This window comes from Protopterus annectens, chromosome 7.part0 (genome assembly GCF_019279795.1).
Source record: "Protopterus annectens isolate FY-2018-M chromosome 7.part0, PAN1.0, whole genome shotgun sequence".
Classification (NCBI taxonomy): Eukaryota; Metazoa; Chordata; order Ceratodontiformes; family Protopteridae; genus Protopterus; species Protopterus annectens.
In genome coordinates, this window is record NC_056739.1 from 1,023,773,616 (window position 1) to 1,023,792,427 (window position 18,812).

General features: G+C 36.2%; 1 protein-coding gene across 1 annotated transcript in view; it reads left to right on the plus strand.

Moving 5' to 3' along the window:
• The first annotated feature begins 2,483 nt into the window (after positions 1-2,483).
• Positions 2,484-18,812, plus strand: part of GLDN (gliomedin) — a 333,993-nt gene continuing 317,664 nt past the window's right edge. Inside the window, exon 1 of the mRNA XM_044077573.1 lies at positions 2,484-3,000. Coding sequence (XP_043933508.1) covers positions 2,674-3,000 — 327 coding nt within the window. The 5' untranslated portion in view covers positions 2,484-2,673. The remainder of the gene's footprint in view (positions 3,001-18,812) is intronic.

Genomic DNA, 18,812 nt, shown 5'->3' on the forward strand with positions numbered 1-18,812 from the left:
CTTTTTCCACTGGCTTTTTTCTGTTTGGTATTGGAACCGACGACAACTACCTTATTACCAAGACTGTTGGACTTTGAATGTAATCTACATTTGTAACTAGCAATTCGTGAGTGTTTGGTGGCATTCTCTACAGTTTTCCTGTGCTTTTTTGGTCCGTTACTAGTTGCTTGTTGGTTCCGTTTACTTCGTTTTCTCCAAAGCTGTGCCTTTTATGACTGAATAGTTCAAAAGTCTAGAGGAATTGGGAGTATTTTTTGGAAGGAGAGACAGAAAGGTCAGATCGGCCTTCTCCTAGACCCAAGTCCTGGTGGTAGTCTGCTACTGCCAGTGAAATTCCTAAGAGCAGCAGCCAAGAGTTGTTAATTGAAGAACAGCTGGCAAAAGATTTGGACTGCTTAACCTGAGAGGTACTAATAAAAACCTTTATCTTCCACCAGAAGGCATCCTGGTCAGAATAGGCAAAAGAGTCTGTTGCATGTAATTGCATTAAAGACATTTTATTGTTTGAGTACCACTAATTTCTAAGGAGAGTTTAAGACTGTCAGCTCTGAAACTTGCACTTCTACCTTAACTGCTGTTGTAGAAGCAGCCTATGAATTGCAATATTTTCCTGTAGTAAAAACTGGTTACTATCATTTGTGTGAAATGCAATCTGACAGCACGCATTATGCCGAAAGTCAGATTGTTGTTCACAAGAGGTTAAGTGTATTACAAAGTCAAACACACTTATGAGAATGCAGTAGTGCATTCACATGTGTGTTTGACAAATTGTATGGAGATCGCATTTACAGTGAAGTTTGGAAATTCATCCATATCCCCACTGTAGTACAATCTCAGAGTTGGAATATATTGTTAGCAGCAGGTGTGGGGGGCACAGCCCCCCACAGGGGGGCATAGGTGGGCTTGTCCCCCCTGCAAAAACATGATACGTTGTATAAGAGTTTAATATACATGAGCTCCCATATGGATATCACGTGATATTTTTGAAAACAATGTCAACTCTGCTGAGTTGATCAGCTAAGTCGACATTGTAATGCAGTTAAGATTCCGGTTTCAATGGTTCACTTCGAAATTGTGAACAGAAATTGTTTTGTCTTTCGCAATTTTGACAGTAAACCATAAAAACTATACCAATGGGTTGCTGTTTAATTTTCTGTATATCTCTACCTTTTGTTTTCTATTTTTTTTTTAATTAGTCCATTGTTCTATTCATCTGAATAAAACTACTTTTTCAAAAAAATTCTGGTGTGTCTACTGATGATACTATTATGTATGCATGAGTGTGTGTGTGTGTGTGTGTGTGTGTGTGTGTGTGAGTAAGGATGTACTGAAGTTAGTATAAACTTTGTAATGTGACACTAAAAACATCTACTGCCAAAAGTCAAAAAGAAAATCAACATCCTAATGCATATGCTCTGATGCATAACATCTCACCACACACACAAAAAAAAAAAAAGCTGTTTTTTTTTTTGCAGAAGGGTAAGCCCCCCTAAAGCCCCCACACACCACCTGCTAATTATATATACTAATGCCACGATTTTACAATTCCTTGGAAGGGGCATCTTTTCCAACCCCAGGGACTGTTGCTCTCACACTATCATCCACCTGTTTTGTTGATAAATGTGTCGACAAAACAGACATTAACAGTTGAGACTTTTGCTTATTATAAGCACTTCTATATGTACATATACAGATAGACAGGTATACATATACACACACCTCCTATGCATATATGTGCTAGGGTGGTTGCGGTGGTGCAGTGGTTAGCATTGTCGCCTCACAGCAAGAGGTTCAATTCTTGGCTGGGATGCCTTCTGTGCAGAGTGTGCATGTTCTCCCTGTGGTCACATAGATGTCCTCCTGTTTCCTCCCACATTCCAATGACATGCAGTAGGTGGATTGGACACTCTAAACTGGCTGTACTTGAGAGTGTGTTTGTAAGTCAGTGGTGCAAATGAACTACCGCAGCAGGACTAGCCACCTGGCAGTGTAAACCTTGGCTCAAGATGATTGTCACTGTAGAAGTAACATCCCGACCCTATGTGCAAAATGGGAAACGGGGTTGAGGATGGATGTGTGTGTGTGTGTGTGTTCATTCCATTTCCTCTTTGTCCTTAAATTTATTCTTAGCTACATTTAGATGACATTAGTCCATAGTAAGTGAAGTCAGAGGATAGTTTAGCAAATTACTTGTTTCAATGTTTATCATTCATATAGTTTCATAATAATCTCAGACAGCATAGGCAAAATATGTTTATTTTTCTGTATAGGATGCCCTGTAAATGATAGTACACAGATACTCAAAGAAAAACTAACTAGGTTACACGGAAAATTATTTGCAGCCCTATCCCGTATGTGATTCTTCAGTTGTATCCTAAGGCACACGCCACTGCCTTCCACATCATTAACTTTTGCATGAATGGGAATTGTGAATGATGTTTTCTGAACAACCCACAGCGTATCATCACATATAAAGCAGGCATGCAGGACAGAAGCAAAACAAGCTACAGTCTGTGATGCTGACTTTACTCTACAGGCGCACACTGAGGAGCTCTCCAGAAGTCACACAGAGCTAATTACTGCCTTTACAAGCTGCTAGCTGTAACTTGGGGAATAATAACACTGATCTGGTGTCAGGTCCTGCTTAACTAATGCTTAATTAATGAAATTATCATGAAATCAAGAAAGGATAACTCATGCAAACATCAAGCTTTTATTTCTGGAGTCATTCTAGTGATTCTGTTGAACTGTGCCGGACTGCTCTATCTGATCTTGCAGTGGAAGACTTTGAGCTCATATCTAAATGACCTGGAAACTCGCTTGGATCAGTTTTCTGAAAGATCCATTATTGAATTTGTCTCAGAATTAAAACAGGGTATACTAGAGGAATATGAACAGCCACAGGCATTCAGAAATAAAAGGAGTCATGAACTCAGAGACTCTCATATCAGGGCTGAAAATGAGGAGACCCTCACAGTAATGACTTACTCCGTGGTGCCGGTAGGTAGATGTCTGATTACTCAGTCTAAATAAATATCCGTTGAATTATATGTTCCCTAGTTTTTCTAACTGCAGTCCTCTTAAACTTCATTAAGGCCACTGTTTATACAATGCTCACTAAAATCTGTATATAAACTTTACTGCACAGTCCCTTTCCTCACAGTTTCTTCATGCACTTGTACAAGGCAAACAATTGTTTTGTGAATTGTTATACTCTGATTTGAAATGCATGTTCTCCCATTAATAAAATGTAGGAAGATGTCAACATACTGTAAATAGAATAGTTTGTAATATTTTTTTTGTAATTTGCCTCTCATGTAATATTTAAGATTGATAATATTGTTCCGAATACTGATTATGTCGATGATACTCTTAATGCCCTAGTAACATAAAATAAAACGTAAAAAGCAAAATCATGCTGCAGCTGTTTTATAAAATGACAATGACTCAATTCACAAACGTCTTGCTGTTATAAAGCAATATGAGAAAGTGAAGTATTCCAAGAAGTCAAAAGTATCTTTTGTTCACAGTCAAAAGTTTATATATGTATGTCTTTTATGGAAAAAGACATACGTGTATAGTGTAGCCCTTTTGTGATTGTGTCTTGCAAGGTGCAAGGGAGACATATTTTTAGCACATTTTGCTGCTATTCCTAATTTCAAGCCCTGCTTTAATTGTCCCTTTTTCTAAACTTTTAATTGACTTTTCAGTGATGTTATCTGATTAACAAATCAGTGCCTGAGTCACTAAAATGCAGTATACTCTTTTTTTATTCGATTTTGGGATAACTGTTACCCCTAGCTATTCTTCCATTCCCATTGGAATTAATACAAATTGGAAGAGGATCACATCAGGGTATCCTGGTGTTTTTGAATATCTGTTTATCTGTAAAAATTATGAACCAGAGAGTGGAACATACAACACTATCCCAAGCATAAAAGGACACCATCTAAATGCTGGATTTGAAAATTCACTTGACAGGGAAACTAAAGAAAATGGGGGCATGTGTTTTAGACATGCTTCACATTTCTAGCAACATTGTCAGACCAAGTCGATTTACTTTTAATGTCTTATGGGTTTATAACAGGCTACAGTCATTTTACAGTGTAACTGGACCAAAACTGTACACCGGCTATACCTGATGTGTGGTTGACTATATCCCCAGGGTTTAAGGATTCATGACAGAACTATCTGCAGATAAGAAGAGCTTATATAGTTCCATAGCTGTGTAAAACATACTTGGAGAATGTTAGAAAGGTCATATATGGCTGTCTCTCAGAGAAAAATCTGAAGATGAGAAATACATATGAGCCCAGATCACATAAAATAACAGTTTTATTTTTTTTTATGTACACACTAAAGTAATACAACAGTCTCAAAACTGAAGAAAAAAAACCCTTGCAAACTGATGCAACAGAAATTGCCCAGAGCTGTATTAATACAACTGAGTGTAAGATTAATAGTACTGTCAGGTATTGTTATACAGTTTAATTCAACTTGGAAAAGTCCCTAATAAAGGGAAGATGAAGAGAATGCCAAGACATCCTACACTAAAGAAACCTCTGTCAGCACTGAACAAAACTTTTCTTTATGCTTAGTATTTTTTCCAATATTTCTCTTTTTCAGTTATTTATTTTCTGAGAGGCACATTTATTTTATGTTCAAAAATGTTGCATCTGTTTGACATTTAACTCTGTCTTGCTCAGTAATCCCCTTTTTGCAATTTAACCAGCCTGCTCTTAACATTTCTTGTGTGCAAAGTACTAGGAAAAGAAACAAACAAAATAATTATCTTATTTGCACATCTGCATTTGTTATCTAAAGAGATAAGGACCCTGATTTCAAAAGACTTGCTCTCAGTGTAAGTGACCACTTACAATGAGAGCAGACTGAGACCAGGTGTTTCGGAATCTGGTCCAAGTAGTAAGCATGTTTATAGATAAGCTTTACACCAAAGTAAGTCACTTACACTGAGAGCAGGTCTTTTGGAATCAGGGCAGACATATACTGAGAGCAACTCTTTTGGAATCTGGTCCAAGAAGTACCACAGACCTCGCTGCCTTCCAGAAAAAAAAAAAAACCACTTCTTTCAGGATTCAGGAAAACTCTTAGTGGAGATGTTATCTGGGTCTAGACTAATACAGCATTTTCAACAATTATACTACTAACGCTATCATAATATTTATTGTCTTAGCAGTCTGAAGTCCCTTCTATGTTCCCTCTTTATGTATATAGCTGTTGGATTGTGAATAAATGCCATAGAAAAATCAGAGAAAGGCAAGACAGTATCATTTTATGTAACGTGTGTTTGTGTGTGTGTGTGTATGTGTGTGTGTGTGTGTGTGTGTGTGTGTGCGTGCGTGCGTGCGTGCGTGTGTGTGTGTGTGTGTGTGTGCGTGCGTGCGTGCGTGCGTGTGTGTGTGTGTGTGTGTGTGTGTGTGTGAGAGCGTGGGTTAGCGTATGCATGTATATGTGCACATGCGTGTATGTAACTTTGTTAGTGTACATATAGTGTGCATATAGGTATGCACAAGTCTCTTTCCCACAAGTTTTCTACACATAAAATAATAATGTCTTTGTTATATAACTCCATTTTTCATTGGAGCAGTATAAACAGAACAATATAATTATAATGAAGGAGTTAATCCTAGATTTTCCTTGTGAACTCATTTTAGGTGTTGTATCATTTAGGGGAGATAAAATGTTTGCAATAGGCAAGATGAAGTTTAAGAAGAAGAGCAGATAAGAAGCTATGTGAGGACACAGTAGTGGATGCATTTTAAATCCTAAGTGTGACCAAGTTCCTTCCCACCACTTCTCTGAAACTGACCAAAGATATTCTTACTGGACTGGACCAAGATCTCACATTGCCTTAAGTTAAAAATGGAAGTCAAGCCATTTCCATTAGTGTAGATGTATAAAGCCCTAAGCAGAACCTTTGCAATCCAAGTTCAGGGTTATTTAACAAACTGAGGCACTTGCTGGATTGAGCACAGGGAAGAGAGAAGTAATGCAGCATGTCTGTCTTATATATCTTTGGGGGAGAGGTTGTGGGGGCACATGCTTAGGGTATGCAGTCCCATGGCAGAGTCCCCAGTGGAGAATAGATACCACATGGGAGCTATGACCTTGGGGATAGGGCAGTCCTGACGGGTTACGTCAGCTGCAGAAATGAGTGACATATCTTGCTGATTGTCTAGCGCATGCTAAATCTTATAGCATGCTCCTGGGCTTGTGTCATAGGCATAGGACTTCTAGAATGGCTCCTCCTCAGATGGCTTTCATCCCTAGTGGAAGGGGAATGAAAGGGGAAGTTGTGCAAGAGGGAGGTTAATGGCTGGCAATCAGTAGGCAGAAAAAGTTAAAAAAAATTGAAGTCATGTAAGAAAGCTTTTTCAGTATGACAATTATGTTTGTCAAATGCTGTTTTTAATGCAGTGAATTCAGTGACATAAATTGTAAAATAAGTTAAATGGTTTTAACATCCCTATTGTTTCTGTTTACTTACTGGAACCTTGGAATTACCATACATCATGAAACTCTCACCCAGATTGTGCTACTGGGTTTCCTATTTCCTTTTTTATATTTTCTTTTAGTTCATAAGTTTATAAATTGCTGACCCTAAACAATGAGTGACAAACTGTACATCTGTGTTTTCAAATTACACCTGATGGATATTTTTCTGATTTGAGATTAATTGTTTTAAGACTACTTTGAAAACTGATTATACTGCAACATTCAGCATTTTTCTTGTAATTCCTCTTTTGATATCTGGGCATAATCCACCTTATCAAATATAGTTACTAACACCATTAGAACCTCATTAAAAATCAAGCAAATAAGTAAAATTATCCACTGTACCTGTGGTTCAAGGAAGAAATGAGCAATGCTATAGTAAAACATAGAAGATTTTTTCATATTGATATTAATCAATGAGAGAAAATAGTGCTGCTAACTAATAATTTTCAGTAAGTGACGCATAATAAGTATAAAAATTCTGACACGAATAATATTAAAATACAGAGTCACAAACTGAAGAACAAGTGACTTCAAACACACTTTTAGAGGTTAAATACCTTCATGTAATGACAGATGTAAGTCAGTACTTTTGTGTGAAACTCTAATGTTTGATAAAAATCATAGATTTAGAATATACCACTAACATGCATTTTTTCTCAGTGTGCTCCCCAGAATCCATATCTCAATGATGCACCTTCCCCCAGTGAACTCACAAAATAATCTTTCACCTGTTCAGATAGTTCTCAAATATCCATTCCACTGACGATTACTATTCAATAATCATTTTCTTCTGAATAAATGCATTTGTCTTCTCTGCCCTGCCACAGTAACCTCACCTTCCCTGTCTTTATTCTATCCTTCTCAACCTCCTCCCTCTTCTCTCATCACAATTTAACCTCCTTTCTGTCAGCCTCATCACTCTGCTTCACCATATACCCCTTTGCTTCCCGAGCGTATCCTCCTACTCATCTCAGTTTGAACTGAATTACTGAATGAGATCGACTATCATATGTTGTAATACAGAGCAGAGAACCATAATACTTCATTATACATGTTCTACCGTATACAGCATTATACAGTGTCAAAGGGGATATTCCAGGGTGATTCTTTGTCACTGCTGGTGTTTTGTCCTGCCCTTAACCTAAGCTGCTACTTAATAGATTACACTATGGTTACAGTTTGGCTCCCGGAAATCAGTATTGTGTCAAGACATCCCATCTACTTTTTGTATGTGACCTAAAATTGGATAGCTCATCAGATGAAGAGTTGAAAACACAACTATAACACTTTTTCAGATGGTACAAGGATGATGTTTCATCTTGATAAACGTGCAAAAGCAACATTTAAAAATGCAAGCTGCAGGATGAAAAATATATCAACCTGGGACAGGAATGTGATATAAAGTAACTTTAACAGGAGGGAGTTTTATTTTTGGATAGGATAGTGAAAGGTTGGGAAGATGAGGTGGTGGATTTAAATGGGCAGAAGAGAAGGAGCTTTGTTTTGCTGGGGTTTAGTATGAGGTGAGCATTGGTGAGCCATGATTTAATGGATAGAAATGATTCTTGGGTTTTGGTGTGGAGGTCGTAAAGGGAGGAGGCTGTACATATTCAGTAGTCATCTGCATACTGTATGAGTGTGGTGTGAGAAGTGGTGGTGTGGAGCTGGTTAGTGAAGAGAGAGAAAAGTAAGGGTCCCAGGATGGAGCCTTGTGGAACTCCTATGGTAACAGGGAGAAGAGGGGAAAGTTGGTGCTGCCACTTGACAGCCCGCTGTCACCCTGATAGGCAGCGATTAAATCATTGTGATTGAGAAGTTGCTGAGATTTAGGGTGGAGAGGGTGTTGCTAAGTTTGTCATGATTGACCATGTCAAAGGGCTTGGACAGATCTAAAAATGTGGCAGGTACAAACTGTGCATTGTTTCTATAGTGGTTCACTGTATTTGTGAATGACAAGAGGGCTGCAGTAGTGCTGTGAGAAGGGTGGTAGCCATGTTGAGTGTTTGACAATAGTCTATGTTTGTGGAGGTAGGCTGATAATTAGTTATGTATAGTCCTCTCTAGAATTTTAGATAAGGCAGATAGGATAGCAACTGGCCTATAATTAGGTTGGTTTAGTTCCCACTTTGTGTAAAGGTATAATGTGGGAGATTTTCCAAATGTTGGGAACAATTGTCTCGAATAGTGACCTATTTATGAGTATAGCTACTGGATAAGCTATAGCATCTGCTGCAATTTGTAGACATTCTGCTGGGAGGTTATCAATAGCTAGTGTGGTTGGTTTTAGTTTTTTAGTAGTTTTTTATGGTATGGCTAGACACTGGATGGAATGTAAAGAGTATGTTATTATTTTGGGTGTTAGTGCAGTACAGGTTGTGGATGGGGTAGTGTTACTGGGGTTAGACTGAGAATTAACTAGGGTTTGAATGGTTTCAGTAAAGTATTTATTAAACTGGATTGCTATACTATCAGAGTTGTTGGTTGATGGGGTAGGTGTAGCTGATTTGCCAGGTAGGAGTATGTTGTTAATTGCTGCCCAAAATTTCTGAGGGTTATTAAGGTGTTTTTCTGGATGTTATGGTATTAGTTGATTTTATCTGAGTTTATTAATTTGTTAGCTTTCTTTTACAGTTCTAGGAATGTTTGTTATATGGGTTTTGTTTTTGCTGAATTGTTCCCAAGCCTTATCTCTAGCCTTGAGTATGGATCTACATTCTTTAGTAAGCCAGGGTACATAGTTAAATTTTACTCTGATTGTTTTAGAGGGAGCATGGGAGTTTAGTATCTCAAGGAAAGTGGTGTTGAAATAATTTTCTGTGTCTTCAAGGGGAAGCTGTCTGAGATATTCCAAATGACAACAATTCAGATTGGAGATGAACCTGTTTGGATTGAAGTTTTTTTTTTTACTTCTAATTAAACAGTAGGTTGTTTGGTCGATTTGGTGAGTATGGGCTCTTAGCAGAAAGGTATGCAGATGGTCACTCAGACCATTGGGGAGGTAGCTTGATTGTGTGGACAGGGATGGGTTGTTGACTAAGATCCAATCCAGGATAGACTGTCGGTTGCAGGTTTTGTCAGTCCTAGTAGGTTATATGGGTTACAGGGGTCCAGGGAAGTAAATACAGGGGTCCAGGGAAGCAAATAGTGTGGGAAGAAATAGCTAGGGAATTGTTATGGCTAGGCTTGTCTAGGCCCAAGGGCTGATAGCCTAGTACCAACCTATGAACCTATGAACCTATATGATAAGCTGAGTGAATCCATCTAGGTTAATGTGTGAAGTTGAGCCAATCAACATTGAAGTCACCCATCATGATTGTTTCCTGTTGGAGGGAAGAAGAGACCCAGTCTAGTACATTTTCTAGTGTGAGAATATTGTTCCCAGGTAGGATATAGCCCCCTATGATATTAATTTGTTTTTTGGGGTTGAATGTCAGTCTAGTGCAGATAACTTCTATATTGTCAAAGTTGGGTATGTTTATATGTATCAAGAAAAAGCAGTCAACAACACAGAATCCAACAAGTTAGTGCAAAGATTTAATTAATTGAAGCACTTTTCGTTTGCTACCATAAGCAAACTTCCTCAGAAAACAATTTTAATTTTAAAAACACATTTAAATAGTCACAATTAGTACCTATTAGGCCAATCACCACTCACAGTGTATTAACCACTCACTTAATGTCTCTCTTAAAGACATCTAGCCCACTTAAAAATAATAAATATATATATATATATATATATATATATATATATATATATGTGTGTGTGTGTGTATGTGTAACACTAATACATTGACACTAGTTTAAACTATTATCATCATAGCATAATAAACTACTAAACCATATTGTCAAGGGTAGTGCAATCAAAATTAACAATTCAAACTGTCATGCTCATATTATACTGACAAACTAGTAAAAATGTATTAAATACACTGTAATAAACAAATATACTTGATACAGTTTACTGATATGTTACACACTATACTTCGCCCTATGTAAAAATAAATAAATATATAGTACAGTAATTAAATAGTACTTAAAAAATGTTTAAAATAATATTTTAAGTATTTAAATACCAATAGTACATATTATTAAAAAGTACGTTAAAGAAAATACAACATCAAAGCCTAAGACTCCTTAGCTTGAGGATACTGCTAATTGAATGTTTCATTCAACCCAGGATAGTTGTAAGCATTTAATCTGATTTGCCAAGACAATTCTAACTCTTCCAGATGTAAGGGTGCTAGGCCACCCCTTACATCTGTATTCACCTGGTCTATAACTGAGAATTCGAATTTATGGTCCCTGTAGGACTGAACATGTTTAGCTAAGGCAGTATCTTGTTTATTCCTATTAATAGCATATTGATGTTCATAAATCCTTTCACGGAGCTTATGCTCCGTTTTATCTACATAAAATGCAGTACAGCTTTGACATGTTGCTATATAGACCACCATCTTCGAATTACAGTTAAATCTTGATTTCAGTCTAATATGAAGACCATTCGCTGTTACTGAATACGTGTTATCTACAAATTTACAATAATTGCAGTTTTGACATTTGAACATTCCTGGAATTTTTGGTTGAACCCATCATTGTTGCTCAAGTAAATTCTTAAGGTTCCTACCCCTTCTAAATGTTGCTCGTGGTGTAGCACCCATTTTTACAAAAATGGAAGGATGAGTTCTAAATATACCCCAATTTTTCTTAATAATATCCAGACAAATATAACTAAGTATATTAAATGTAGTAATGAAATTCACTTCCTTTTGTGTATTACTAATAGGGTTACATGTCATGTTGTCTTTGACATCTGAAGTAGAATTTAATAATTCAGTATTATTATTAAGTTTAACCCTTAATAAAGGTTTATATATCCCATTAGTTCTTTTGTACTGGACTTCTTTTATTAAATCATCCAGTAACACTATCGGGTAACCTCTATGTAGAAACATGGACTTCAATAGCTGACATTCTTCCATGAATTCCTGGTCATTGCTTACTATTCGTGCAGCTCTCACTAGTTGCCCTTTAACCATGGAACGCTTCTGGTAGTGAGGATGGCAACTTGAAAATGTAAAAAAGAATTAGAAAAAGTGCTCTTCCTGTAAATGTTAGCACCATAACCACCTAAATCCATGTTCTTAGATAACCTAATGTCCAAATAACCCCTTATTAATGCTCTGTCTAATGTCTAACTCACAAAGTTGTTCAAAGACTTGTAGTAGAGGATGTAAGGAGGGGTTAAAAGTACTTGAGGTATGAAATTGGCTCACATTTGAGTCATTCACTACACCACCCATCATCAAATTAAAATTAAGCTTCCTAGTGAAGACTTTAAGGTCAATGATAGTTTTGACTAAATTAAGTTTTTGCTCAGGGACATACGTGTAACCTTTAAACAAAAAATCCACTATGTCTGAAGGCATAACAGCAGATGAAAAATTAAATACTTTAAAGTCTCATGAATGATTGGTAATAACAATTGGCTTAGATGTTAAGCATTCACTTAGACCACTAGGGCCTTTGGGCCCTATACCAACCTCAGGCAAAACAAATTCTACAGTATCATCTGGAGACACTAAACAAGTTACATCAGAAACAAAACTTGTATCAACATGATCTACTATTAAGTTTTTTGTTTGTTCTATTTCTGCTGTGATTTCTTCGTCTGATAATTGTTCTGCTGTTTTGGTCTGGCCCCTGTGAAATTGGCTGACTGAAAATTTGAATTCTGATTTAACTGAGCATTACTGTTCTGGTCATGCTGGAGATGAAATAACCTTTCACTCCTCCTTAGTTCTTGTTGCTCATTTTGGTTCCCATAATTGACTGAATTTGTAGCTGAAGATGGTGTATTGTCATTCTCGCACTGAAATTGATTGTTTTCCGCACTGACATTGTTAGAATTATTCAACAAATTAGAAACTGAATAATTGCTATGCCAGACTTGAGCCGGTGAGGGGATTGGATATGCAACCCCCTCCATATATGCTTTACAATCGCAGTCAACTTTCTTCATCTTGTTGCTTTTCAATTTAACCAAATATTGGTCAATGCTGGAAAACATGCAAGTGTATTCATATTTATACCTATAAAAATCAACGTCAAGTTTAATGCTCATATCCAATTCTGCTACCTTTTTGTTAAGCTCATCAACCCAAATAGTGTAATGTTTAACCATGAGTTCCAACAATTGAAACCCTTGCCAGTCAAACAACTCTACCAATTCTTTATGAAAAATTGAATTAGCAACCAAACCTGTAGGAAATTGATAATGTCTTAAGCCTTTTGGCACTATCTTCCGTGAAAGACATTCACGAAAGTATGCAATTTCGAGTTGCAATTTTTTCATTTTCACTAAGTGGCTATCCAAAAGTTTAAGTTTTGCCACTATGTCTGAGAATAAAGAATTGTTACCTTTATCATGAGGCTGGGATTCCGTGTTCATAGATGTAGCTTTGGTGAAAGTAAAACCTTCAGAAAGCCATTTGTTTAACTCCGGCAACCCCAATGTAACAAGTTCACCCATGGCAGGCACAGTACTAGCAAAACAAGGTTGTTGGGATGGTAAATCACTCATCAAATTAACGTTATGAATCTCCGGTAAATCTGATACTCCCATACTGTCCAACGGACGAGGCAAGCCCCTTGATCTGAGGGACTTGTATACATGTATACCTCAGGATATAGCTATGGAATGGGTAAACCTGTTGCTCAAGAAACATGGTGCTCCTGCTAGTGAGGTGACACTGGTTACAGAATTATTGGAAATTATTTTGTATAACAACTTTGTCATGTTTGGTGATAAATTTTATCTCCAAAAAATTGGAGTAGCTATGGGTTCCCCATGTGGGGCAAGCATAGCGAACTCAGTCATGGCTCATTGGGAATCCGAATATGTTTTTAAGAACACAAGTATTAATGATTTGATTATTTATTACACAAGGTATTTGGATGATATTTTTATCTTGTTAAAAGGTGATGTTGAAATAAGTAATTCTATAGTTCAAATGTTTAATGAGTCAACCCAATTTTTACAATTCACGGTTAACTTCAATAAAGAAGTTACAGCATATTTGGACATTAGGTTATCTAAGAACATAGATTTAGGTGGTTATGTTGCTAACATTTACAGGAAGAGCACTTTTTCTAATTCTTTTTTACATTTTTCAAGTTGCCATCCTCACTACCAGAAGCGTTCCATAGTTAAAGGGCAACTAGTGAGAGCTGCACGAATAGTAAGCAATGACCAGGAATTCGTGGAAGAATGTCAACTATTGAAGTCCATCTTTCTACATAGAGGTTACCCGGTAGTGTTACTGGACGATTTAATAAAAGAAGTCCAGTACAAAAGAACTAACGGGATATATAAACCTTTCTTAAGGGTTAAACTTAATAATAATACTGAATTATTAAATTCTACTTCAGATGTCAAAGACAACATGACATGTAGCCCTATTAGTAATACACAAAAGGAAGTGAATTTCATTACTACATTTAATATACATAGTTATATTTGTCTGGATATTATTAAGAAAAATTGGGGTATATTTAGAACTAATCCTTCCATTTTTGTAAAAATGGGTGCTACACCATGGGCAACATTTAGAAGTGGTAGGAACCTTAAGGATTTACTTGAGCAACAACGACAGGTTCAACCAAAAATTCCAGGAATGTTCAAATGTCAAAACTGCAATTATTGTAAATTTGTAGATAACACGTATTCGGTAACAGCGAATGGTCTTCATATTAGACTGAAATCAAGATTTAACTGTAACTCGAAGATGGTGGTCTATATAGCAACATGTCAAAGCTGTCCTGCATTTTATGTAGGTAAAACGGAGCGTAATCTCCGTGAAGGATTTATGAACATCAGTATGCTATTAATAGGAATAAACAAGATAATGCCTTAGCTAAACATGTTCAGTCCTACACGGACCATACATTCAAATTCTCAGTTATAGACCAGGTGAATACAGACGTAAGGGGTGGCCCAGCACCCTTACATCTGGAAGAGTTAGAATTGTCTTGGCAAATCAGATTAAATGCTTACAACTATCCTGGGTTGAATGAAACATTCAATTAGCAGTATCCTCAAGCTAAGGAGTCTTAGGCGTTGATGTTGTGTTTTCTTTAACGTACTTTTTAATAATAGGTACTATTGGTATTTAAATACTTAAATATTATTTTAAACATTTTTTTAAGTACTATTTAATTACTGTACTATATATTTATTTATTTTTACATAGGGCGAAGTATAGTGTGTAACATATCAGTACACTGTATCAAGTATATTTGTTTATTACAGTGTATTTAATACATTTTTACTAGTTTGTCAGTATAATATGAGCATGACAGTTTGAATTGTTAATTTTGATTGCACTACCCTTGACAATATGGTTTAGTAGTTTATTATGCTATGATGATAATAGTTTAAACTAGTGTCAATGTATTAGTGTTACACATACACATATATATGTTTATTATTTTTAAGTGGGCTAGATGTCTTTAAGAGACACATTAAGTGAGTGGTTAATACACTGTGAGTGGTGATTGGCCTAACAGGTACTAATTGTGACTACTTAAATGTGTTTTTAAAATTAAAATTGTTGGTTGTTAGCATTTCTGTTTATGTTTATATGTATACTATCAATCACTAGGTGGTCTTTAAATAATATGGCTAACCCTCCACCCCTTTTGGATATCCTGTCTTTACATAAAATGTTGTATTTGGGAGGTACAATTTCATTGCTGCTGTTACTGGGTTTGAGACAAGTTTCTGTTAGTAGTATAATATCAGGGGAATAGTGGGAGACTAGGGCATGCAGGTCATGTACGTTGTTACTGATGCTTCTTGCATTAATATTAAGAAGGAGAAGGGAAGGGAAGTGTTACTTTGTTGGTTTAGTAGTCCTGGATGAATTATGTTTGGGGTTTTAGCTATGTCTTGTAGGGGGTTGGGACTAGGGTTGGGGTGTATGTCCCCAAAACAGTTTAGTTGTTTGATAAGATACAAGATTAGCTTGGAGAGCTTATATTCCAGTTTGGAGTGCTTTTGAAATCTTTGGGAAGAAGTATTTAGATAGTAGAAGTATTCATATAGAAATATAAGAACAGAATTTTAAAAAATCCAGCTACAATTAAGGCTTATATCTAAAAACTGAAAACAACAAAACACATTGTAAAATAATGTCATTTTTTTTCAATTAGGGAGGAGGGGCCTAAATATAATATATCACACACACACACACACGCTCTTCCAACAAATAGACCAAATTAAGAAAAAAAAATAGATAACACTAATCTGAAATGAAGTCAGAAATGCTCATCATATCCACAATCATACAGGAAGGGGACAACAAATATAAGAAACAAAGCAATTGCTAATACTATAATGACTTGACACCTGATGGGCAAAATTTGAAAGGGGATGTCATATCAACAGTGGCCATCAGATAGCATCAACGTTCACCTCACTGGGTTGGCCAACCCTGCTGTGGATACAAACAGCACAAGAAAACTGTTAAAATAAAATTGCCTGTACAAAAATGCAGGAATACAGAAAAAATATCAGCAAACAAAAGTTGACTATTTCATGTCAGAAATGTTGAAACATTTAAAAAAAGCAAAAAAAGCTAGATAATAACTGCAATACACATTAATGTGACACAGTATGAGCCTAACAAGGAAATAAAAGACATTCTGGAGTGAGGCCATCTAACTGTGGTATTGGACTTCATATCACCACCAGGCTCTCTGCTGTTTCCTGTAACTCCCATCCTGTCAAACATGCTACATCCATAATAACATGAGACAGTGTGAGGCTGGAGCTGTACCATCATTAATCAGATAATGCCAACCCATTTCCACTGATAGCATAATTGCCAAGTATAATCCTCAGTGGTTTAGAAAATAATTAACTTAATATGCCTAGGCTAGGCATTTATTTATGTGAACATGGTATTTGTGTACTTACAGACATTCCATATATGAAGATGTATAACTATCGCAGACACCTCAAATGACAGTTTGCAGATATTGACCTTTGTGGATTTACTAAATGCTGAGATACATTCTGAATAAGGTAGACTCACTATGTTTTTATAATAATGCCTATGGCAGTGTAGTGGAACACTGAAGATTGAATGAGATACTGCAGATGGCTTTGATTTAACCATAGTACCAGCTCTCCAATATATGAAACCATTCTGAGAATGTAGCACATTATGCTCATTAAAATAAAAAATGAAGTAAAACTATGTCATGATAGTGTTCTATATAAAAGGGAAATGCTGAATTAATAAAATGCATCCTTAGCTCTATGCAGGCATGGCTTATTATATTGCTAATACATTAGCTTTGGGTTGTAACTAAGAAATGAGTTCAAAACTGTCACAAAATACTTTATAGAATATTGTACATTTTAATTACAATAATCTTAACCAAAAGCTAGTCATCTATCAGAATTCACAAACGTGGTCCTGAATTAAACAAAATTGAATTTACTTGAATCCCAACACATGTTTGTACATCCAGTGCCAGGGGAGATTTAAAGGAAGCCTCTGAGGGTCTCTGGGAGTCTTCTCATTACGGCAGCTTATTATCACAGTGCTTGATCAGTGGGCAGATCATTCGATTAGGGTATAAAGGCTGATTGAATAAAATAAAAGCATCATATTTATCCTTTCATTTTGTTAGAAAAAATAGACCCAGATATTTTAAAACAACACTCATATTTTAGCATTTAACATTCTAAGTATGATGATTCAGTAAAAATATGTAAATTTTTAGTGTATCAGCTAATGTACCATAAAGTGTTTTTGGATCAGAACAAAACCGTAATTACGTGCAAGATCCTGCAAGAAATGCAGGGATGAGTGTTTCAGAACAGTTAAAACATTCTAAATAAAATAGCTTAAGTATGGAATTCATTTTTAATCATATTTACAAATTTCAAATGATATATGTTAGTTATGCATTTAAATGCTTTTGAATAGCAAACAATATTTAAAGTAATCTTTTTTTTTCTCTTTGGTTGAAAACATTATTTTAGCACCCTCGTACCTTCGTTGAAGGTTGTGCGTCAGGGCTGGTAACTCGGCACGTAAAAATCAACTCTCAATCATTAGCGGACCGGAGTTCTGCTGTGTCGACCCCTAACCATAAAAAGCCGAAAGACACAGACAGACAGACTAATAAATTCATTACCATCTAGCTCATATATTCAAAATCTAACAAACTAGAACTGTTACTTTTAAAGTTTTGTGAAAAAAAAAAAAATATATATATATATATATATATATATATATATATATATATATATATATATATATATGTGTGTGTGTGTGTGTCTGTGTGTGTGTGTGTGTGTGTGTGTACATATTAAGTCCTGCGAATCTCTCCGTTTCTGAATGCAGTAGTGCTCACTGGGGAAAAAGGAAATGTGTTGGTTAAATTTTACTTGATCATCTAGTTCACTGACTCCTGTTTTACAATTATGCTCTACCCAATGGTCCCGATTCCAAAAGATCCAAAGATGCACTGCAATGGGCTTCTGCCATGAAGTATACTGCCCAAAGATAAAAAAGGAACATTTTCACAGCAATGTGAGGAGGAGATTGTCAGCAGGTGAGAGGAGCTTGTCATATGAGAGACAGGATGGAGTCTGCAATAAGTATTATCAGCTTACATAAATTTGCAATAAAAATGCATCATTATGAGGGTCTGTAACATGCATTGTTAATGAATTACATGATATGTTCATGTTTTGAGCCAGAAACCACCAAAGGTATAGAGGGAGCTGCAGTTGCTAAAGAAGAGCTTCTGTAACAACCTGAGACATGAAACAGTAGAAGGCGTAGGGAAGCAGAGGGTATGGAGTCAGACATATGTCTATCGATAGCAGTTGTAGACAGCAAGGGCAGCTTGGCAGGATTAGTAATGGAGATGATAAAAGAGATTATTATTCCTCTAGTGCTGACCAGAGGCTAAAGTGGAGCCTTACAGGCAACAGGCAAAACATAGCATAGAAAATAGAGAACAAACAACAAGCAAAAAATAAGTATTTCATCTGTTTCTTAACAGAGTGGGTTAGACCGACCAGACACATTCAGGAAAGGTGGAATGCCTGTGAATCCCTCCATACATAAACACATACAGAAACATGTTTTTCAATCTATGTGTAGCTCCTATGTCTTATACATTTGTCAACCAACTAACATAGCAAGTGCCAGTTCATGAGTGGCTGTACAAATGAGGAGTAATCACTAGTTTTACCATGCTTTCTTAATTGT